This window comes from Scleropages formosus, chromosome 10, assembly GCF_900964775.1.
Source record: "Scleropages formosus chromosome 10, fSclFor1.1, whole genome shotgun sequence".
Lineage (NCBI taxonomy): Eukaryota > Metazoa > Chordata > Actinopteri > Osteoglossiformes > Osteoglossidae > Scleropages > Scleropages formosus.
In genome coordinates this window covers 7,072,791-7,097,620 of record NC_041815.1, presented here as the reverse complement: position 1 = coordinate 7,097,620, position 24,830 = coordinate 7,072,791, and the positions used below count along the sequence as shown (strand labels likewise).

The 24,830-nt window shown below is 40.9% G+C and overlaps 1 protein-coding gene across 1 annotated transcript in view; it reads right to left on the bottom strand.

Moving 5' to 3' along the window:
* Window positions 1–19,734: 19,734 nt before the first annotated feature.
* LOC108941182 (F-box only protein 40-like) overlaps window positions 19,735–24,830 on the bottom strand; it is a 28,718-nt gene continuing 23,622 nt past the window's right edge. The window contains exons 2-3 of the mRNA XM_018763818.2: window positions 21,265–23,159; window positions 19,735–19,938 (exon numbers count right to left, since the gene is read on the bottom strand). Of these exons, the coding sequence (XP_018619334.2) occupies window positions 19,735–19,938; window positions 21,265–23,159 (2,099 nt within the window). The remainder of the gene's footprint in view (window positions 19,939–21,264; window positions 23,160–24,830) is intronic.

Here is a 24,830-nt window from a genome sequence, read left to right as displayed (position 1 = left end):
AAATGCATATACTCTATATGGTGGATAAAATTTTGAATACACTTCAATATTGTACATATTAGAAAACATCATGGAAACATACAACGTCTGACCATCTTTAAAAGAAAATTCCTTACATGCACATTTTCATTTTTCCATGTTACATATGCATGATGTACAGTCATTACAGTCAATACAGTCATTCCTTTTAAAAATGCATGGGGAACATGCGTGCATGTGTATGTGGAATAATAAATAAAACACTCTCGGGTTCTAAAAACATCTGATTATTGATGTTGCCCTATTGAATTTTTGTTTTTTTTTTTTTTCATGTGTTTTATAAAATAGTTTATTTGAAAAGCACTACTTGCAAGTGCTGTAATAAACAGGCACTACTACTTGTATAATACCTCTAAGCCTTCAGCTTCAGGAAAGGCTCTTTTGAATCAACTTGACTTCTGTGTGGATAAATCTATGAAGAGTAATGCATCTGTTGGAACACACATGAATGAATAATGGATGATACACACCCTCACAGCCTGTTGAATAAATGAAGATCACTCATTATCTTTACCATATTCCAATCAGTGACAAGGTAATGTGAGAGGTGCTTAGAACTGCATCTCCAGCCAGTAACACATATTTAAGAAATTAATTAATTCTTCCGCTTTGTTTCTTTCTACTCCTGCAATCCTAGATTAGCTGTATTTATTTGCGGTAAGAGTGAATCTATTGCTCGAGAAAGGTCGAGCGGTATTTGACATAGAGCCGAAGGTGGACGAGTTTTAAAGGGTCTATTTGCAGAGGTGTCGGGGAGCAGTAACAAGGAGAGCATGCGAGCAGTGCAAAGTGCTGTCATTGTTCTCTCTGTGTGTGTTTCCTGTTAAATGTATATGCTCTGTTTTTCAAATCTTTGTTTTCTCCTTTGAGCTGCTCTCATTAAAGCCCTTTATTTATTTCTCTACATAGAAATAGAAAAAGAATGAAGACTGCATTTTCTGTACTCTATTTGATATAATTATTAAGCGGAGCCTACTCAGAAATTTTGCACATACCTCAGAAGATGACTGTGCAGCCTTTTGATGATTTCTTAATTTTGTATAGCTTACAGCTGCATGGAAAAGCAAGCCTATATATCAGTGTTTCAAATAACATAAAAGGAAACTAGCAAATAAATATTCAGATAAAACATGGGACAAAATTTGAGAAGCTAATTGACTGGCAAAGGAAACAATGATAAAATGAGACAGTAAGGCAGCATTAGTTTCAGAAACAAATTGCTAAATTTTTATTGTAGTTTTCTTTTTTTTCTCCGACTTTGGAAATAAACATGTGACATGAAAATATGACACTGTTATGAAACATAATTAAGCATTTTTTTCAAAGGGTATGCATAGATTTTCATTGTAAAATATTTATTTTTCTTATTATTTTTTCTAGAATATTTATTTACTATTTTAAGCAACAATTTTTTTCTGAAAAGCAAGTTACAATGTCGACAAGCTTTGCATAATTATCTACCCATTTTTACAGCAGTTGTTAAAGGGGCAATTTCGGGGAAGTCCTTTTATCAAGGACACTATAGCAGGACGTGGTGGGATAAGAATATAACCATAGCCATATAACATTAATTTGCAAGTATGGTGGCATCTACAAAGAATGTGACTTGATGGATGATCCTTCAGACACATTCAACTTCCAGAATAAATGAGTGGGTCTAGTAGGAGTAATAATTGAGTAATAATTTGATAATAATATTTGAAGGAATGAAAAAAAATGCATAATATAATTTAGGGAACCAAACCAGCATAGCACAGCAGAGGAGTGTGGCTGTCATGATTCCAAGGGCTACTCTGACCCTTTGCTGATGTACAAAATGTTACATACTACTGGGTATTACATGATTGGTTAGTGTACACTATCTGTTAGTTTATTTAAACTTTCCTGACATAGGTCAGATGTTCCGCTTTCTTGGTTTTTATGGTTTTACTGCTCAGGCGTCTTAGCTTCAAAGTGACATTCCTGGTTTTACGGATCTGTGCGTTGACAAATTGCAGGTGCATTCCTCAACACGGGATCAATAGGGCAGGAATTTGGAACATAGAACATATCTGGATGCACTAGATTACACAGCAGACATATTTATATTTTTTTCCATGACTTTTAATACAAGCAGTATTACATTACAGCTACCTAGGGGGATGCGGATGAGCATCAAAGTAAAATGAGCATAACGATGAAAAGAACAGCAAAATTAAACACACACACATATGATTTTAAAACAATACAAATGTGTTTTGAAGAAGGTCTTAGAACAGCAGAAGTTGAGAAGATGTACCAGTTCTGTGTCTTCAACAATAGCAGCCTTGTTTGTCATCACCACATCAATACGCTCATTGAAACCAGCAGGGCACCAATGCAATGCAGCTGTGCTTCTGCTCTGCTTTGAAGAGTCGCGAAGGCCCTGCTGCGAAGGCCTGCGAGGGATGTGTGCTTGCAGAGCCTGGTAGGGGCAAGAAGGAAGTGTCGGTGATGGTATGAATCGGGCGGCAGCTTTCCTGCAGGTCACAGTAGGAGATTCCACCACACTAAAAGGTCCTCCTTTGCAAGTAAAAACCCAGACACCACAGTTACTGTGGATTTGCTATTCATCATTATTGATTTGGAAGATACCCTGCTTTAGGTGATGTACTAAAACCGTTGGGTACCAAAGCATTCGCTTTGCTGCAAAAGCTGTTTATATATATGATATGAGGTAATACCTGAAAGGGAAAGTGTTATTGTCCAGGTCAGTACAGTTCAAAATAAAATTAGTGTGCAGTACACAACAGGTCATATTTATGACAGAACCACTAAAGTGCAGTAAAGGGAGGCCCTCAGTTCATGAAAGTTTGAGATGGATTAATGGAACACCAAAAAAAAAAAAAAAAAAAATGCTTAAAACACACTGCATCTCTTTGTGCCACAGTGTGTTTGGAGCACTTTACATGTGGAATATCAAACAGAACATCCTCTCCCAGGGACTCGCACCAAAATGATAATTTTTAATTGAACTTCTCCAAGTTCATCCTCCACATACGAATTACACTTATTACTGCCACACATTTGATTTCCAAAACAGTTAATGACTTGATACGTAAACAATAGAGGTGCCAAATGAAAGAAAACATTGCAGGGCTGTGCATTACAATTGCCATACTTAGGTAATTCAATTAAATATCTCTCATCTAGAAAGTTTAAAGGTATCTGAATAAAATGAAATGGCCATGCTGTCTTATTTAAAACATGGGTTTTCAAAACATGATAAATTTCACTGCCCGTTCAAAGTATTTGAACGAACATCGTGCTTCAAAATGTACGTGGAGCGTAATTGTATAGAAAGCTGAACATGCACATGCATTGTAAAACTCCCTTTTCAAATTCCATTTTTTTTACTGCGACGCACCAAAGTCAGGAGTGGATGCAAAAAGCACTGCGTTCTTTAACCGGGGTAATGTCGTTTAGTGTAACACTTTTTACTGTGCATTGACAACACCACACACCCACACACAGACACCAGCATCTGTAATACAATCCGTCATGTGCGCACAAACACCTGTCTGTCAGTGATGGAGGGAGATCTGGCAACCAACTGCTGCTGTGCTCATGGGGGAAAGTGCAAAGAAATCCTTCATATATTGCCCATTTAATCCGGTTCAATCCCCCTGGACTTAGTAAATATTGCTGTCAGCTTTTCATAAACAGGGTGGGGGGAGGGATCAATTTTAATTGATTTCATAACCGAATACATTTATTAAAGTGACATCGTATTATGAATTCCCTCACTAGTTTGGCAATCTCCCCTCTCCCCAACCCTGTCCCCCAGGGATTAAGCCCACCGCAGACTAGTCATGTACTTCATTAGCTGTATCACTTCTAAAATTTCATTACGCTAAAATAATTGTGGCGCGCAAACGGGGAAAGGGTCGAAAATGTACAGGCTTCAGAGGCCATTCGTTTTTCGCGCCGACTGGCCTGGAGATACGTGCGTCATTTGTTAGCCGCGCAACGGGGGCCGTATTGTGCGCAGCACAGGTTAAGAAATACAATTCCACTTAAAAGAGGAACAAATGAGCAGCAGAGTGCCAGTTTCCTGTCACAGTACGAGCAGAGTATGAATGAGCTAGGAAACCCCGGGGTGAGCTGGTTTCAAGCTGTTTCACATGTCCTCTTACCTCCTTGACAGACTGAGGAAACCGGGCCGTACTTAGTCGGGATGAACCAGTAATTTAAGGGCATCCAATGACAGAATTGTGACGGACCCTTTTCATAAGCAATACGATGATTTTTAATACGTAGCTTTCTGTGAGACAGCTGGTCGTGTGGTGATTACAGCTACTGCCTTTGGATCCAAAGGTCACGGGTTTGATCCCCACCTCTGGCTATAGTACCCTTGAGCAAAGTACTTACCCTAAATTGCTCCAGTAAAAAAAAAGAAAAAAAAATTACCAGCTGTATAGATGGGTAAATAATTGTAAACTTGTAATAATTGTAACCCTAACATTGTAAGTCACGTTAGAGAAAAGTGTCACATAAATGTTTAAATGAAAATAATACATCACGCTAAATACGCTTAATTGTACAATTTAAACAGCAGGGCATTGTTAATGAATCAAATCAAGAAGAGTATCATGATCAAGGGCACAGCAGGAGCTGGATCCAAACCAGGATCCTTCATATTGCAAAGTGCAGGCCATAACCACTACGCCACCTGCTGGCCCATATCGGTGTGCGGTATCCATTCATCCACCAACACCACCTTCTACCAGGGCAGTGTTTAACTATGAAGCTGCCTATGGTTTCCTTTCACACATTTTAGCTGGAACACCGAGGTGCAGCAGACACACTGCAGAGCATAGCAGCATGAACGCTTGAATGAGCGAAGGGATAAATTATTTACAGCGCATCTCAGCTGAACCAGCGCATCCTTACAACGCAGGCTGGTTGTTCTTTTCCTTCCGAGGCAATTAATTAAGTTCTGCTGACTGAGAGATTAACGGTTCCAGACGTCACGCCGCTCACCACATTAACTGGTACTTAGCTGAGGTCGCATCTTCGCACCTGTAGCAGGAACCGCACTCATAATTTTTTATTTACATTTAATGAACGAGGGGGAGGTTACTTTGCCTTTGACCTAAATCTGAGCCTCAGAAGACTAGAACCAGGGGTAGCCACAACCAAATCAATGCCTCCAATGACATGGTTTCAACAACGATGGTGACAAAGAGACACAAACAGCTCTATCTCTGGCCATGACGATCAATAAATATGAAAATACTCTCCTACAGTATACCTGTCTACACCTTTGGACGGGAATGAAGTTTCGCATGAGGTCATCAAGAAACTTGGCCCCAATTATTATTTTGATAAGCTGGCTACACTCACTCCGTATCCTGATCAAATCCACTTTACATTACTGCTGCCTTTAAATACCTTATAATTTCTCAGCGCTTTGGAAGTGGTGAGCAATTTAACTGTGCCCTGAGCAACCCCATCCATTCAGACTAATATGAATTCATCTGACTGTGGTCTAATCCTTCTAGGTGGCACAAAGGCTGTATGTGAAAGGCTGACGTTATTTGTTTGAGGAAATTGTTCTGCGTACTGTAGCACTAGAGCTAAATTAAAATTGAAAACCATTTTCAAGCACACCACACTCGTTCCATTCGACGCACAAGGCTGAACGTCCTCAGAACTCGGGGGGGGGGGGGGGGGGGGGGGGGGGGGGGGGGGGGGGGACACTGTCACTGTCACTGCTACTGAACACACAAAAACCTGGAAAAAGGCATAGGTGGAGGACTTCTTCGATTAGTATTCCTCAAGTGTGTGTGCAAAAGAGAGGGAGAGGGTGAGAGAGGCAGAGAAGTGGAAGCTAGAGTCTATTGTTCGATATTTTGGAAGAGCACCAATTTTATCCCGATGTCTTTAATGAACAGAGGTCTCCTCAAACATAATCACAGGGGATAAAGACAGTGTTATTTATACAGGGCAGGTGACTGCCGTAGCGGTGCTGCTGCCATACTTCACGTCAACACCTGCTGGAATGGCAGTTTTCCCAATCTCACACACACACACACACACACACACACACACCCTCGCAAGCACCGTTCCTCTAACCTGCTTGAAAATAACGATTGAGGCACAAGGAATTTTGCTAGAAAATCTGATTATATTTCAAAATCGGCACACAGAAGCATTATCAGACAGACGATTTTGAAAGGTGGGATCAATATAAGCCCAGTAACGTATCAAAACATGCCTGAGACTGGGAACAGAGCTAGCCCTGAGGCCTTGGGGGTGCTTTCCTGTCCTTGAGTGCCATCAAGTGGCCAATGTGCCAAGCTGTGTGGGAAACGAGCTTTCGTTTGAATACCGAAGAAGCGAGCGAGGGCCTCAGATTAGATCGTTATGGATGACTCGGCAGAGCCATTATTTATCTTCATCGAGGCATCACGCCCTACTAGGACTAAATATATGCCACCCATTGACACGTAACAAGTGCTATCGCGGTATCTATAATCTCGGCCGACTCGTTGTTCGTATTCATTTTCGGCTCGACTAGAACCGGGACATTTATACAGCTGGGAAGAGACAGGCCATTGAAATGTGAAAGTGGCTGAACACATCTGAATCTGAAAAATTTCGGCGAGAATACTGAATACGGTTAGTCGCTGTCTGCTGCGGTCCCTGGCCTTCCCGCTGGATACGTTCGAAAAGGGCACCCGCTATGCAGTTTTTCTCCTTGAGACGCACTTTTTGTTCCGTATTAGCATCGCAAACCGGGGACCTCCTGTGCAAATTCAGCATGCGTGACAAATTGGACTTTCCATAGAGGGGAGCTGATGTATCCCAAATCACCGACTGCCGCACCCATGAAGACGCCGGATGTCACCACGAGCACACCTCGCATTCCCATCGGGCTGACTGACGGGTTTAATCTGCGGCCCTTGGGTGCCCGTGGGCTGCCGATTAGATCTCTCACATGCCATTACAGAGCGTCGCATTTTCCACATGAATTCTCCCGCCCGCGCTAATGGTGGAGCCGCATGACATCGACTGTTTAATAAGCCGCGCGTCCCGGTTATTCATTCTACTTTGCGGCTTTAATAAACCGCTTGCAAAATCGTGCTTCACACCCTGTAGAGGTGAACGATCCCTTCGGATGCTCACTGTGCCCGTTTGACTCTCAGCAGCCTTTACAGGAATGCAGATGACTCTAGAGCAGTCTGGAAGCCTGATATTGTTCTGCCTTTAAATATCCAGGCAGCTGGGTATCACATTTGTAAACTGTTGCACTGTAAACTGACTGTTACTTCATGAGTACAGGACTTGCATTAATTAATATTCCGGTTGATCAAATTTGAAAGAAATAGCTAGCCCATGACACTAGCAACCATACAAATGGATAGATTCTCCGTCATACATCGGAGATATGTCAGTCTACACCCTTTGCGTGGTGCTCGGTAAGACTCGGTGTCAGGCTATATCGTGGCCTCACACACCCGGCCTGGCTACTACATTGTGTTAAATTGACACCGAAGGTCAGGGTCCTCTTGCAAAGCAGAGGCTTCAATTTCCATGTGACCCAAGGGCGAAGGACAGAGGCCCGAGTTACCATGGCGCTGTTAAAAGTACCGGTGTCGAGGCCTTCGGTGACAAAGAGGAAAGTGGCAGACCACGATTGGACCAGCGCAAGGCTGTCACTCCGCATGTCGTCCCTTATCAGAAAGACTGTCCTCTCCTCGCTCTCTGCAGACGCTCGGGGAGGGGGGCTCTGTGAAGTAAGGAAAGCTCTGTTCTACAACACATGATGGATACACAGACTGTAAATGTGCCCAGCAGTACAAAGAAACAGCAGTGCAATGATGTCGCAAATGTTTCATAAGAGAATGTTGTTCCCTTTTCAATTCGCAATCCGCAACAACTTGCGATACTCGGAAATGAGCTCAGCAGCTGTAATAAAGCTGATTGCTCCCATGATAAAATTGCAGTCACGTTGCGTTTGCGGCATCATGCTTCAGATGGCGATGCCGTCCTTCACAGAAGGCTACTATCATGACAGGATGAAAGTATGTTATTATTTGGTTTTATACTGACCAAACCTGAATTATGAAAAACTAAAGTACTTTCAACTAAAACGATTTATGGGTGCAGAAAAAAAAAAGGTTTTCTAAATAACCTCATAACAAACTTGGAATAAAAATGAGGTCCATTTGATGGCATAAAACTGTAAATATGTGGAAATGAGAGAAGCAATGTACAGACACTGAGCCAGTTTTTCAGAAATACAGATGTTTGAGGCCAAAAATGATCGGAAATGATTATGATAAATACCCTGCTAGCTGCTGCATATTTAAAGCAAGGGAATACTTTTTTGGATAAATTATTCAGAAACTTTTTAGGTAAGTGTGGCCATTGGCCTCAATTTTCAGTCTCCCTCTATGCCTCACCCGAACAGCGACGTTCTATATACACACAGTTCTAAATGAAACCAATATCCTTGAGTTTGCTAGAATAAATCATAATAACAGGTATCTTCATTTAAATGATTTTAGCCAAAAACATACTTCTGTAAGATCTACAGTGCATTTGCATGCACGGCATTATGGAAATAAGGTTGGAACAACTGGATTATACTATTTTTTTTCCTCCAGGATTCTATAAATATTGTAAAATGCAGCATAGTTTCATTGTCATAATTGCAGATTGCACTGATGGAATAATCCATTATGTTAGCACTGAAAAATTTTAGTATGCCCAATCTTATACATTCACAAGAATCGCATTGCAGAAAAATCTCTGCAACAACTCTGTTTGGCTCTCTCAGGTGTATCCTCACATATGGTGCAGAAGTCAAGGGAAAGGAGTGTAGCTGGCCAGAAAGAGTGTAATTGTTCAAATAATTAAACATTTGAACCCTTGCACCTCAAGGGACATTGTACCCTGCTGCCAGCTGCACAAACAGATGGGGATGGAGGACCAGGTCAGTTGTACTAGTGAGACGTTTCCACCCAGAATCCATCACTCAGTCAGTCAATTAGCCTTTGTGACACATAGATTCTTCAAATATTTTATTTGTCCAAAGTGGTGATAACAAATGAAAAACCGCTAATCTAAGTGATTTTAAGTGAAAGCCTTAAAGGTAAGAAGCCCCTCCGTAATGAGAGTTCTGGTGTTTCCATGAGGCTGCCAGCTGGGCAGTGTCACAGAGCAGGTGCTGAGTGGAGAGAGCGGACCCTCACAGACCTGTTTAAGAGCACATCTCGCCCCTACACACATTCCACCTGTCAGGCAACTTCACGTGGACATTCTCCGCTCTGCCTCTTCTTGTTTGAATCAGGAGCTCCCTCCATCCGAGTGGAAAATGGGGAGAAGGAGATGATGGCTGAGACTGTGGGAGTTTCCTGTGCTCCAGTGGTTTTGTTGTATCTGCACAGCTCTAAAAGTTAGTGATCCGCTCCAAGCCTTGTTCCAACAGTACAAAAAAGTATAGTTTGGTCCTGTCAAACTTGGCGACTTTCTTTAATGATGATAGCTTTCCTCCTCGAATGTTGTTTTTACAGTTTTTATTTTCTAATATGAGGGATGCGGTGGTGCAGTGGGTTGGACCAGGTCCTGCTCTCCGGTGGGTCTGGGGTTCGAGTCCCGCTTGGGGTGCCTTGTGATGGACTGACGTCCCATCCTGGGTGTGTCCCCTCCCCCTCCAGCCTTACGCCCTGAGTTGCCGGGTTAGGCTCCGGTTCTCCGCGACCCCGTATGGGACAAGCGGTTCAGAAAATGTCTGCGTATGTATGTATTTTCTAATAGTTAATTTATTCAAAACGGGGAACTTCAGAAGTTCCCTTGTCTTTTTCCACACATTTACTTTTGACAGATTGTGAAAAAGCATAACGATAAAAATGCTGTCTATTGTCTGTAAATAATAATAATAATATAATAATAAAGTGTAATTCAGCAAACACTCAAGTGCAGTGCTGGCCTAATTGTACTTTAAATTTATTTTAGAGGTTTCAGAAATACTCGGAGTAATCTTTTCGTTGACTCTTTAGGCACCACCCACTTGATTTTAAATAAATTTTAAATACATTTCTTTAAATAATGTTAAAATTTCAAATGAAAAATTCACGTGAATTAAAGAATCAGGTTATTATGTAACGGATTAGTATTGTATGTAACAGATCATTTTAAATTGTCTCTCATAAACTCTTTCTTCAGAATTAGTATTGGTGCAGAGAAGACATATTATCCAATCATACCTAACCCCAATAGTCTCTTAAGCCTGATAAACATACCTGAGCGTGTTTCCAATGTCTTCCTTTCACCCCATACAAAAACAGGTGGTGGAAAACATGCTGAAAATTCTTAAAAAACAAAATAAGGTACGTCTAGATCTCATTGTTTCTCTGTGATTGTCTGTTCATATGTGGGCAAATATCAGAGTAATTAGCCTGTTTTTAAATTGCACCAAATGAGACAATATAGTTTGGAATACGTGTGTACATGGCGACTATCCTTTTAAAGTAATATTTTTACTACGTTATGTGTCTCTTTTATAATGAGGTTAAATTATTTTTTTTCAGAGCATCATACAATAGGAAAATAACTGAATTAGTTTTGATGTAATGCTGTATATCTGAAGAGAAATGTATTTCTTTTTAATTTAGAAAACACAAGAAATGAAAAAACACAGATCCATAACTAAGACCAAAAAATATGAAATATGCCATAATAAAAAGCAATATATACTGAATATTACAAAAAAAGAATCAAATATCGAAACTGAGTAAAAGAGTAATATATATGTACACTCAGCCAAAAACTGCTACAAAGCTTATGAAATATATACCATTTTTTGTATAACATGGTTATTTGTGAGTGCATTTATTCCTGTTCCATAGTTATTTTGCTTCCACAAGGGTTTTTTTTTTCTTCAGTACAGATATTTTGGCTCTTGTGTCAAAAATTTTTGCACCAAGATACACATTTTCTGTCTCAAACCCAAAACGCTGATTTCAGACTGGCTATTTTCTGGCTACAAATGATGCAGAAACCTTTAAATAATCCTGCTAAATAACATCTCTGTTGAACAGGTAAAGTTCGGGCGGTGGTGGTCGATCTCCACTCTTTTAATATAGGCACTCAATGACTACAAATATTACTTTAGGTTTATTAGTACTGTCACATTTCTTCGGTAACGAAACCATCTATTGGAGCAAGAAATAGGATTGAAACTTGGGTCTTTCGATTGAAAGGGAATGCCTTTAACTGTGCTAAATAAGTAAGTATTAATTTGTTTAATGATATCACAGCATTAATAATATGAATTCCCTTACTCTCTCATAAATAAAATATGAATCTCACAATCTAATGAAGATCATTGGGCATGAATCATTTGATTGATCTACACAGCATCTCTAAGGACAACATGTCTACGTACTTTGCAGAGAGAAACACATGGGCGGTGACCTTGTGAACTTTATTTCTTTATATCCTAAACACCCATAGGACACACACACACACACACACACACACACACACATTTTCAGAGCCGCTTGTCCCATACGGGGTCACGGGGGAACCGGAGCCTACCTGGCAACACAGGGCGTAAGGCCGGAGGGGGAGGGGACACACCCAGGACGGGACGCCAGTCCGTCGCAAGGCACCCCAAGCGGGACTCGAACCCCAGACCCACCGGACAGCAGGACTGTGGTCCAACCCACTGCACCACCGCACCCACCCATAGGACAAATTAATCATAATATCTCTGTCCAGGGTGCACCATCTCTTAGAGCCTATGCTTGTGGGACAGACTCTGACAGACTCTGGACCCCCATGACCATGGATTGCCCAAATGGTTAATGAAAATGAATAAAGGAATGAAAACAAAACATTGAAAGATATTGAAATTAGAAATAATAATTTTTGCCACAAATATTTTAAAATGTAGCATCACTATTACCATGCATAAAATACCTTTTATTTTGGTATTTCAGTTAATCTTAGGTTACATTTTTTCTTCTGGAACTGCTTTTATAATTTTTTTTTTTGAAAAAAGAAATGATGGTGATTTGACCCCCCTCGCAACAGGGATTAGCCTAATGGGGTGATTTCACAGAACGAATTAACCTTATTGAAAGGCTCTATTTTGTTACTTACATTAAATATCTTTTTTCTATCATTGTCAAGGTTACTGACTTGCAAGGACATGGTGAGAAATAGGTTTGTTCAAGATACAGATTTAAGACAAACATGATTGTGCCTTTGTTCCCTTATGAAGATGAATACAGTCTATGCTTCAACCTTACTAACATCACACTCATGCTTTACTAATGTCATTTCTTAGTGCCCACTGTGTCACACAGTGGATAAGTGCTCTGCTAACGTCTTAAAGAGAGATCAATAGAGGAATTTAGGGGAAAAGAAATTACACAATAAAATTCATGAGATTAAAGGCCTCATTGTTCTATTTTTTTATCTAACAATGCCATGGGCAAATTATAATAAATGGCAATACAGTGTAATCTTCTACACTTTTTCACTTATTTCAGTTCTATTTTGTAACGTCTGATAAGATTTTTTTTTTTTTTCCTGTAAAATGAAAATCTTTCCAAACTAGCAGGTGTCTATGTAAATGTACAGCAGGAGCAAAGAGAAATTAAGAGATAATCTTTTCTTGGAAGGGGGGTGTGGTGGCACAGCAGGTTTGACCGGGTCCTGCTCTCTAGTGGGTGTGGGGTTCAAGTCCTGCTTGGAGTGCCTTGTGATGGACTGGTGTCCCATCCTGGGTGTGCCCCCTTCAGCACCCTGTGTTGCCGGGTTAGGCTCTGGTTTGCCATAACCCCACTTAGGACAAGTGGTTTCAGACTTTGTGTGTGTGTGTGTGTGTTTTCTTCTTTGTGCTAACTGCCTTTCTATTAAAAGCAAGGTTCTGGACCATAATTGGACATGTAGTTATGTGTAATGGATGGATGGATCTAATTAAAGTTGAAAAATCTACATTTATATATCTAAATATACAGTTAGAATTAGTTTAAATGTGTCCATTAAATTGTTAATTAGATTACACTTGTTAACTGCTTTTTCCTAATAGTTATGAAGTAAAAATTATTTTAACCGTTTTGCTTGGTTATAGGTGTTCACTGATTTATATATAGTGCTGGTGCCTTTACACTTCTTGGGCTGTGGGGTTGGACATGAGCTCGAGTCCAAATGTGTGCAGTTTTTATGTTATCTCCATGTTTCTATGTGTTTTCTCCATGTACCCTGGGTCTCTCCCAGGGCCCAAAGGTATACAACTGGGGTTAATTCTGTTTAGTGTGGGTTCAGTGTGGACCCTGCCTTGTACCCTGTCTTGTACCCTTTGCTTCCATGATAAGTTGTGAACCACAGTAGCCACTAGTGAATTGATTAATTAATTAATTCATTAAAGTTTTAATTTTGTTTAAATTTAATTTAGTTTAAAGTTTTAATAAGCCAGGGGGGTGTGGTGGCGCAGTGGCGCAGTGGGTTGAACCACAGTCCTGCTTTCCGGTGGGTCTGGGGTTCGAGTCCTGTTTGGGGTGCCTTGCGACGGACTGGCGTCCTGTCCTGGGTGTGTCTCCTCCCCCTCTGGCCTAATACCCTGTGTTACCGGGTAGGCTCTGGTTCCCCACAACTCTGTATGGGACAAGCGGTTCTGAAAGTGTGTGTGTGTGTGTGTGTGTGTGTGTGTGTGTGTGTGTGTGTGTGTGTGTGTGTGTGTGTGTGTGTGTGTGTGTGTGTGTGTGTGTGTGTGTGTGTGTGTGTGTGTGTGTGTGTGTGTGTGTGTGTGTGTTTTAATAAGCCAGCGAGGTGGCACAGCAAGTAGCACTGCTGTCTCACAGCGCCTGTGTGATGTGAAAGGACATGGGTTCAATCCCTGCTCAGTCTGCGTGGAGTTTTCATGTGTGTGTGGGTTTCCTCCCACAGTCCAAATACATGCTGTTCAGGTTCCCCCATAGTGTGTGAGTGACAGAGAGAGTGTTCCACTGTTATATTGGTGAAGGACCCATTGTAAGTAGTGTATCTAGCAGTGTAAATCACTTTTGTGAATAAGGGGGTGGGCTCATAACACTACATAGGGTTCATTGGATGTTGTTTTGGAGAAAAGTGTCAGCTAAATAAATAAATCTAATACAGGTGAAATCTCTGTTAGTTCTTGAAAAATGTAGTTAATATTTGTCTAATCCTAAATCCGAGGAGTTAAGGCATGGATTGGAAGCTGGATTGATCGTACGCATGGTTGTGTTAACGTGCTTTTGTATGCATGTAAGATAGCAACATTGACTCTATATAGGTAGTCAGGCTAAATGCAGCAATTATAGGAAAAAAGATTTTTTTCCCCACTCAGTACAATTGCTATGCATGAAGTATTTCCATTCAATATGCTCCGCAAGCCATTGGCCTTGTAATTATAGTAAGTCTTTCTGCAGCATACAAAGACTGTCACATCTTACAATTGAAAAACTGAAGTGTAATCTGTAAAAACATAAAGCATGATTTTCACTTAAATCAGGAAAACAAGCGTCTGCATAATCAGAAGACATTTTCAGCGAGTACCTTTACACGTTTACTGGCCCTTTAGGTAACTGAGCGTCGGGCGATGGCTGATTGAATTGAAAGCAGGCGAATGGATCCTCTGCTATTCCTCTGTGTTCCCTAAATTGAGCCATAAATCATAACTGGCCCATAATGACAGTTCCTCCAACTCACAATCACATTACTCTCACAACACGTTGTGGCGGGATAGCTTTTATTTTCCACTCGTAATCTTCACCTGCTTTCTCTGGTTCCACCCTCCGGTTCTGGGGGGGACGAGAGAAAACTTTCACATGTAAGTACAAAAACTGTTGTCTTGATGAATGTGTTTTACACTTTAGAGAAAGCAACCTGAGCAATTTTTTATTTTTTTTTTAGGTTAATACCAAATTCAGTACAGGTCGTCACCCTGGGCCACTGGCTGGAGCGTGAACAGAATTTTAGAGCTTGCACTCTGGACAAGAAACAGCTCCTTAGCTTCACATCTCCGTGGCCTTTTTATCCAAGGACTTCTACTCCTATGCCAAAAGGCAGGCAGCATTTCTCTGACATTGTACTTCCCCGTTTTGACACCGTTGAACCTGTGTCACTGTCCGCAGTTCCATCTTGTTCCCGAAGACCACCCTGATCCTCAGCATTCATATGAGACTCTGAACCCAAAGGTCAGGAGGGCTGCTTCTCCTGCCATGATCCAAGGATGACAGTACAAGACTTAAGAGTCAAATATCACAAACAACAAGGTTCTCTGAAGCTGTTCTTTCCTACCAGGCTAATTTCCATATATATATAAAAAAAAAAAAACATAATGTGTAGTCGCCCTTGTGTCTGACTTTGCCCTGTAAATTTTGCATGCAAAACCAGTGTACGGTAAGTAGAACTGACAGAATTAACACAACAGAGCCAAAGGACGGTGTGTTTGTGCTCTTGCACCGCATGTGAATTCATTATCACATTTAACACATACAAAACGTATATCACATTGTCTTGAACAACATTTTATATTATGTTTAACTTCAGTCAAGACCCTGTTTGCTGCCTTGTTCATTTCCAGTTTTGCTGGATTTTAATTTGTACGGTTTGGTAATGAAATCAGTTTTACACCTCCCTATATGGCTTTATAACTGAAAACGTTCCTTTTCATGACAATGTTGTGCAAACCGCGAAGTTCAACTCTGGTCATATGATATGTCAGGATTAACAGGTTAGAAAACTATTTTAGGACTACCTTCATAGTCAACCAAGTGTCACAGCAACAGCTCATCCTCATGTGAGATATGTCACTATAGCAACATATCTGGCAAAGGTAACGTGCTTTTGGCAGGTGAAGCTGATTTTAGTGTTTGTGTGAAAAAAAGAAAAACTATTTCATTCGTCTTATATCATTCTGTATAATTCAAAACATGTATTTATTAGTTAATCTCTGAATATAAGCGTGTTCAGGTCCTGTTGCATTGCTTTACTGATGCTCTCATAAATAAATAAATATATATCTATAGAGGATCATAGAGAATATTGGTGGTCTTCATAGCTCGGGTAGATGGTTGAGGTATATTCTAAAATATGAATTACATTTATTAATTTCGCAGACACTTTTCTCCAAAGCAACTTCTAATGAACTCTATGTAGTGTTATCAACCCACACACCTTATTCACCAAGGTGACTTACACTGCTAGATACACTACTTACAATGGGTTACTCATCCATACATCAGTGGAACACACTCTGTCACTCACACACTAACCTGAACAGCATGTCTTTGGACTGTGGGAGGAAACCGGAGCACCCGGAGGAAACCCACACAAACACGGGGAGAACATCACGAGGAAAACACCACGCAGACTAAGCGGGGAATCAAACCCGTGTCCTCTCACACCACCCAGGCGCTATGAGACAGCAGCTCTACTTGTCATTGATGTATCTTCATTTTTTTCTGTGCCTGTTTGCTGCGGCAAATTACAAATATTTCTTTTAGAGTCAGTAGTGTGAAACCAGTTCCTTATCCTTACCATCACCTTTCTTTGCTGCCAAGGTTGTTGGGATTGTTGCTAGAGACCAAACAAGCTCACTGCTAAAATTATGACAATCAGATCGTATAATATTCACGACCATAACTGTGCACTAAATAGATCATATTCATCCGTGCTGCTGCATTCTGCATTGTCTCCAGATAGCACTGCAAGGCATTAGAGTGGAAAAAAAATGTGCTTTTTACCACATTTCAGTTCTTTACATTCTGTTTCATTCTAATCCTTTCGCTGTTTTTTTTCCATGCTTGGGGGCCTTGGCAGCTAAGACAAACTTCGTTTTAATACGTTAAAATGCTTTTGGATTCCTGGATTGTTAGGTTCTAACAATCAGACTGTGATCCTCTGAGGTGACATAAGCTGAGGATTACTCCATAATGTTGCAGCAAAACTTTGATACCCCCCACCCCTATTTTTCCATTAAAATGATGCAAATGCATACTGACAAGGGTGGGCAAAATATTTGAAACAACATGTGAAAAAGGACTCCATTAAATAATTAAATCCCACTTACAAAGGTGACTTATATTAAGCTGAAGACTGATTACTAAAATATGTCTGCTACAAAAGGTCATTGCATATATCAAGACTTTAATGTGTACGTTTCTGAAGCAAGAGTCGGAAATGGGCTGAAATTGCAAATGTATCAGTCACAAAAGCTGCTAAATTATTTATGGGGCAAAGGGAACAGCATTGAAAATTACCACAGTACACGTCAAACAAGGCAAAATTGCCTTGGAAAAGAACTGTGCTCACAAACAGGAGCTGAGCGACAAGGATAAACAGCATTATTTCTAAAAACTCCAAAAAATCTCTGAATCGACCACTGAATTAAGTCAACACCTTCTTGATGCAGTCTCAACAAGACCTGTACATTCTGAGCGTCACAATGGCGAGCACCTATTTGGAGACCACTTGTATCCAAGGCCAATATGCAAAAATGAATAACCTGAAATAATGAGCACAGGGTCTCAACACCGGAGCAGTAAAACAAAGCAATTTGATGTGATGAATCATGTTTTACTCTTTTTGTCCTGCATGTTTAAACATGTTCTATTAAAGATTGGTTGATCCTACTATTACTAATATTTGCTTGATCTTCATATATTTGGTGTTTCTAAAATTTTGCCCTACCCCTGTAATTAATGTAGTTGATCTTGCTTGGTATCCATGACAATGATTAAGCTTCGTTGGGAGTGTTCGGCTTGCTGACGCAAGTCTGCTTTTATAAATCCTGAAAACGTTGAATGTTTTTTGTTTTACACCTACCTCCCGGGTTGCCTACTGATTCTGTCTGTTCTCCCTTTAGAATTCATGTCATAACTGAGCACCTCTTTGTAATCACATATAGAGGTTTCATGTGCTGTGCTGGCTTTGACGGATGTTTTCTTTGTTATATCACATACTGTATATACATATATCTCGATCTTTCTTTGTCACTGTATTTACACTGCAAAAATGATTGTCAAGGGTACACATTCAATAATTCTGCGTCGTACATTTTTAGTACAAGTCTGAACCACTTGTTCCATGGGGGTGGCGGGGAGCCGGAACCTAACCCGGCAACACAGGGCGAAAGGCTGGAGGGGGAGAGGACACACCCAGGACGGGATGCCAGTCTGTCCCAAGGCACCCCAAGTGGGACTCGAACCCCAGACCTACCAGAGAGCAGGACCCGGTCCAACCCACTGCACCACCGCACCCCCATTTCTAGTACAAGTACATAGAAAAAATATGATTTAAATATGATTTCAACTGATTACACTGAGGTTTAAATTTTGAGACAGAAGGCCTGCAGAACTGACAAACACCATGGTGTCCCCAAGTGTTGATATCTCTCAGAAATAACCTAAATAGTCTCTCTTATGTTTTGAGATGGCTGTTTCCGCTCTTGAATTAGCATGTGTTCAGCATGCTGATGGAAGTTTACTAGCTGCACTACTGATTAAGAGTGATGCAGTGCCATCCATATTTAGGGGAGTACTTTCAGCTGAAGACTCTCAAGCATTAATAATGAAGCGTCAGATTTCATCACAGATGTCTGATTAATTGCCAATAGCAGCCCATTCCTCTTCTGTTTGTTCATTTCCATAAAACTGAGCACAGAGACAAAAGACACTTATCCAAAACATATTTTATTTAGCAAAACAAACTCAAAAAAGCAAACTGTAAGAGTGCAGTGAAATATTGCTGCACTCTATACCCGATTCTGTTACTCATACAACAGTGCGGAGACTGCATTTGTGGGTTTCTTCCAGAAGGTGTCAGTGGAACACTTTCAGTCGGAATTTAATGCACTAAAGGCAACCCGATTTTAACGTAGTATCGGCTCTTCATGCAACTTTGAATACTTCTTCAAACCATCAATTCCACTGCTGAATGTTCCAAATAAGGAGGGGGTGCAGTGGGTTGGATCGGGTCCTACTCTCCGGTGGGTCTGGGGTTCGAGTCCTGCTTGGGGTGCCTTGTGACAGACTGGCGTCCCGTCCTGGGTGTGTCCCCTTCCTCTTCAGCCTTATGCCCTCTGTTGCCAGGTTAGGCTCTGGCTCCCCACAACCCCAAATGGGACGAGCGGTTCAGACAATGTTCCAAATAATATTTGAAACACAATTGATTTAAATGAAAAAGAAAATCAATGGTGCTTTTCTTATCTAGTTCAGACTGCTTTTTGCTTTTCAGTAATGGCCCTAAGGATAATAATCGTAGTGATTATAAAAAATGCAACATCTTTTCTCTTTTGATTTAACTGCATCACATCTCTTCACATGAACATATCTGATTTGGTTGAGGGTTTCCTTCCCACATTAGCAGTTAAGGGCTTAATTGAATGAACTGATTCTCTAACTGAATTAATGAAAAATCCTTTCCCAGTATTTATGTTGCTTGATGCTTATGGTGAGCTGGTGAACCCTTTTACAAATGTTTTGTGGAGTAATCATGGGGAAATACTATTTATGAGTGTAACAGGAGAATTAACAGCTATGTGCAGATTGCAAGTCCTTATCTACACTTACCTACACTACTACTGACATTGAAGAGAATAAAATTACTACAGTTTCTATACTTATTCTAGTCAAAGCATTGAATGTATTAATGTATTACATTCTTGTCGCCATGGCAATATCCAACACTATGTTAGTTGTGGCCAACAAACATAGTGACCAGGCACTGCCGCTCCACACCATCCTCAGTGTCATCATGCATGCTTGGCAGGGCCACCGGCTTGCTCCTCTCCTGCTTCTCATAGAAGGGGCAGGTCTTAAGGTGTTCTGCCATGGTGGGCATGTTGGTAAAACTCCACTGGTCCACAGCTGAGGACAGGGTGCTGAACTGCCACACCTAAGGGGGGGGGTGTAAGGAATTTTAGACTTGTTAATACCCATTTCAGCCAATAAGATGCTATAGGAAATGAAGTAATACATCAGAAAATCCACCTCATACCAGAGTGAAAGTCTTTATAGAGCTGCTATGTCCTTGAACAAGACAATTTATTTGAAGCTGATTCTGTAAATGTTCTGGAATACTTAATATCAACATAATTATGTAAGAGTGCAAAATGGAAAGATGTGAAAAAACTGGTAGGCAAATTAATAAATATATAATTTGTTATATTATATTTATATCTTACATTACTCCATTTAATGATCTGTGCACATCATTACCAGCTGGGAGTAAACGAATAAATCAACAGGCCTCCATTAGCAGCAGGGTGGTAATTAGTTCTAACCTACTTGCAATCCCAAACCTAAACCCAGAATCACTGTGTACCACATCTCAGACTTCTGTTGTCATACAGTTGAAGCACTGAACAGCAGTAAGGCAATTTGCACATGCAAAGCCGAGATTACTGTTTCCCTTGAATTTCTGTGTTCCCTCGAAACTTGCCCCCCCACTGCTGGAGAGCTATCTTAACAGTGCTACAGCATTTTCCAAAGTCTGATTGCAGATCATTGTTCTCAACAAGTGCAGGCATAAAGCTAAAGTGTTTCATTTGAAACTCTGCTGTCTCCAGACTTTCTGGCTGGCTGCACCCAGGAGCTATTTACATGCTCTTGTTAAATGCCAGTGAGGACAAAGAAGGCTGAGCCAAAAGCCTCTCTAACTCATTATTCACGAGGCAAGCCTGGGTGACCCAAATACCTGGATGACAACAGAGAATAGCTCTGGAACAAATATAGACCAACAAGTATTTATAGTGGTGCCGACACACAGCAGTCATAGTGGAAAAATCTCAGGGCGTTTCTTCCAAAACAAATTTTAACAGCAACACATAATGAAAACCACAATTCATTTTTACTGCTGTGTGGAATTAATTCTGCATTTGGTGATCTAGGTTTCATTCGAGACCCCTCTCAATGTCATGAGTCATTTACAATTGTTACTGCAGATAATTTATGTTTATTTATGCCATATTTGAAGGTTAAAGGTACTGACAGGTAAAGCTTTTGTCAGTTGATAAGCAAAGCTCATGGATGTTGACCCTTGCTTGCAAAGGGATAACAATTTGAACAGTAATGAATTATTGACAGTAGCAGTCAAAATGTTGATAAACACTAGTCCTATACAGGTAGGGGCCAGGTTTCCCAGGTGTTCTAAAATGTCTATGTGCTTCAAAGCCCAGACAATGAAAGTCAAATCAGGCTGATATTCTTGTGAGGAACATACCTTTCTTCGTGACTCCCAAGTCCATTCCCCATGGGAGGAAATCTTTTTCTCCCATTTGAGGGAAACCATACCCCTCTCCCTCAGCAGAGAGCCACAAACATCTCTCATCAGCCGGGACACTTGTGACAACCGGAACAAGGTGAAGCTATCCAGGAAGCCAGCTATATGTTGCAGCACTTCGAAGGGTAACCTGCTCAGAGGGTCTAAACTCTGCACATGTTTGCTTTCGGGGGAAATGATTTTCACGCCCTCCAAGAGATTAGAAGGGACCTCTGGCCTGATGGCAAAAGCACCTAAATCCTCATCGTAAGTAACGGTAGCTTTGTGCGTCGAGGGCTGGAACCTCTTCTGACTGTAGTTGCAGCCAAGATATGCCAGGGGGCAACGTTGCTCAAACCAACCATTAAGGCCAGATTGCACATCTGAGTGAGCATTCCTGAAGTGCTTAGCAAACTCATCCCGCCTCAGGGTATGGCCACAGAGGAACGTGAAGGTGGAATTGCTCTTGTTGTACCTTTGAGTCACAGACTCTGCCTGAATCTGAACATGCAGCTCCAGCTGCCGGTTGGCGGTGACCTCTGCCAGGGTTGTACCCGCTTCAAATGGAGCTGACGAGAAGTCATAGGTCTGGGTCCCAAGGTCCACGAAAAGGCCATCAGTTGCCACTGTCTCACAGATGGGGTGTCCTTTGAGTTCCTTTTCCAAGGAGCACAGCAGTGTGGCCTGGACCTCATCCCACTTGGGTAGCTCTTCTACTGTTATGCCAAGGTCAGAGGTGTCCACCGCTTTGCTTACAGTCTTCACTCGTGTGGAAGGATCCCTGAGGTGACTGCGCTTCGCCTTGTAACTGGTAGGGACACTGAATGTGTGGAGGCTCTGCACCTCTATTGGCTCCAAGCTGCCATAAACAAAGTCCCTTTCTTTGGGGGTGCAAGCAGCAAGCTGGCCGAAACGGATAAGCATGCTCCCATGGTGAACTAGGTACATGTTATACTCTGCAATGTTGACCTCTTTTCCGAGTCGCTCCAGAACCCCATCTTGCCAGGGGGCCAGACCTGTTTTGATGACATTAAGAGAGCCTGAGTCTTCAGCAGCCTGGTCGTCTATATTTCTTTCCTCGGTCACTGGTTGGCAATGCAATGCCATCTTTCCCATTTTTCCCTCACTTCCTTCCTGATTGAGTCCTTGGTTGTTGGAAGACTGTTTGCATCCTTGAAGCTCTTTGTTGAATATGCTCTCCCATGCTGTATAACTACTGATTCCAGTGACCTCCTTGCTCTTAGCAATGGCCTCACGCTCCTCTTGTGTTAGCTCCACCATTTCTGCAGAAGCAAGAGCAAAATCCTTTGGTTCCTGTCTAAGCAAGAAATTTCCCTCCACTGGGTCCCCAAGTGTCCCAGTAATACCCTGAGAGCCGCAAGGAGGAGGCTTCTTAGCCTTCTTCACCAGCTCAGGAAAAAGAGAATCCATTTTTAATGACTGAAACAGCAGCCTCTGGTCTCTGAGTGCCATGGAGAGGTCCAGGTTGTTCCTGGAGCTCTGGCTCTGAACCACGTTTTTGTAAAAGGCAGTATCAGCCTCTCCTGCAGGCCAGCGGTTCCACTCCAAAGAACAAATGACAATGCTGGCTGGGCAAGACTCCAAATGCTGGGCCAAAAGGTGACGAGGTAGGACAAGGGGGCAGCCATAGTTGACATTGAGGCAAGGTACTGTCTCGTTGGGGCAGAGGAACTGGTGCTCGCTCTCCTTGCATTGATGGAAGACGGCACCACACAACAACCGGCAGCAAATTGTGACACAGGAGACGGAAATCTCTACTGGGACCTTGCAGTGTGCCTTGAAGCATACCTCACAGTGCCTATGCAGACTCATGGCAGGTTTTTTTTGTTTCTCCCCTGGAAAAGAAAACAATTATTAAAATAACGAAGCATTAAAATAAACAGTGTAATTATATAACAATTAAATCATGACATTCACAAGGCTTTGGTGCTAAGAGCCATGAAGTATTATAACAGCAGGGGTATGAGGGCAAGTGGCAGGGAATGGTTCACACAGAAAATGGTTTTATTTCACAGTCTTGGTTTGTCATGCAGTTAATCTGTAAATCATTAGTTTTGGCTCAGGAGGTTTATGATGTGTTGCTTCTCCGTATGGCTGCCAGAAAATAGTCTGTAATGTTAACATTGATCAGAGCACGAGCTGTACCATTTGATTAGTATCTGAATAAATGTGTAATCAGACAATAGTTTGTAATTTGTGTGAGTGGAAAGATATACACACTTGATATTGCAAAACTTGTTAATTTCATTAGAAAATCGGAGGCAGCAGATGTTCTTGTGATTAAGGGTATGGACTTGTAATTTGAAGGTTGTCAGTTCAAGTCCCAGGAGTCACTCTACCGTAGCACTCTTGACAAGATACTTAACCTGAAATGCTCTAGTTAAATACCCTGAGAACTCACTTTGGATAAAATTAGCATTGTGGTTGGAGCTGTTACCTTGCAAATGGAGGGCTTGGGTTTAATGTTGTATAACAAAGTTATAGATGCAAATACAGTCTGATGCATGACAAGAAGACACTGGATTTGAATATCTTCTCCTGATATAATACTGTTGAAAAGGGTACATACCATATCAAGTTCCTCCGTAAGTAACTTTGGACATTCTGTTTTTAATTCATGTTATAGTCAGCCTGAGGTCATTCATCCCTCAAGGAACTACCTGGTTTTTGATTTTATGACAAAACACATAAGAGCCCTAGTTTATATAAATACCGATACAAAATCCACAACAAAGGGGAAAAAAAAAAAAAAGTCTTCATAAGCAATTAATAGAAACTATATATGGAAATTTTTGTGACTTATTTTATCCAGTTGAAACATGAATTCCATAAGAGCTCTCGATATCACATGACCATAATATAAAGACTTGGAAATTTTCTTCTCAAATTTATTCAGACTTGGAACAATGTTTCGAAGCATCCCAGAAAAAGAATATTAACAGACCATGTTAAAGGTAGCAAACTCAGTTGCATCATCAGCAGCTGAAACCCTTTTAGAAGCAATACTGAACTCAGATAGTTTTAATCATTAAAACAGAACTCGTCTTGTCATCACTGATTAATCAAAACCACTTGAAATGTTTATCTTTCATAGTATAAGGCAACATATTTACTTGTTTACGTTGCAGATGTCTCTGACAAATGCTACAGCAAAATATCACATAACACTTAATTCCTGTCTTTGTAAGAAGTTAATAAGATTTTAATATTGTAATTGATTTCTCTGTTTCATAACATCACATGAAACATTTTATATCTGTTCTTGCCCACATAAAACTGTGCACTATATTTTGGTAGGATGAAACTAAATTGTTTTCTGACTGACCTTTGGCTTCAGAGAGTGGCAGAAAAAAAAAATAAAGAAAATTTTTGTTACCCCTAAACTGCTCCCACCCCTCCATTTTTTTTAAACTGGCTTTTGAATTACACATTAAAGACTCATTCATTTTAAAAAAAAAGTGATTGCTCCAGGGAATTTTGGTTTTGGAGGATAATTTTCAATACCT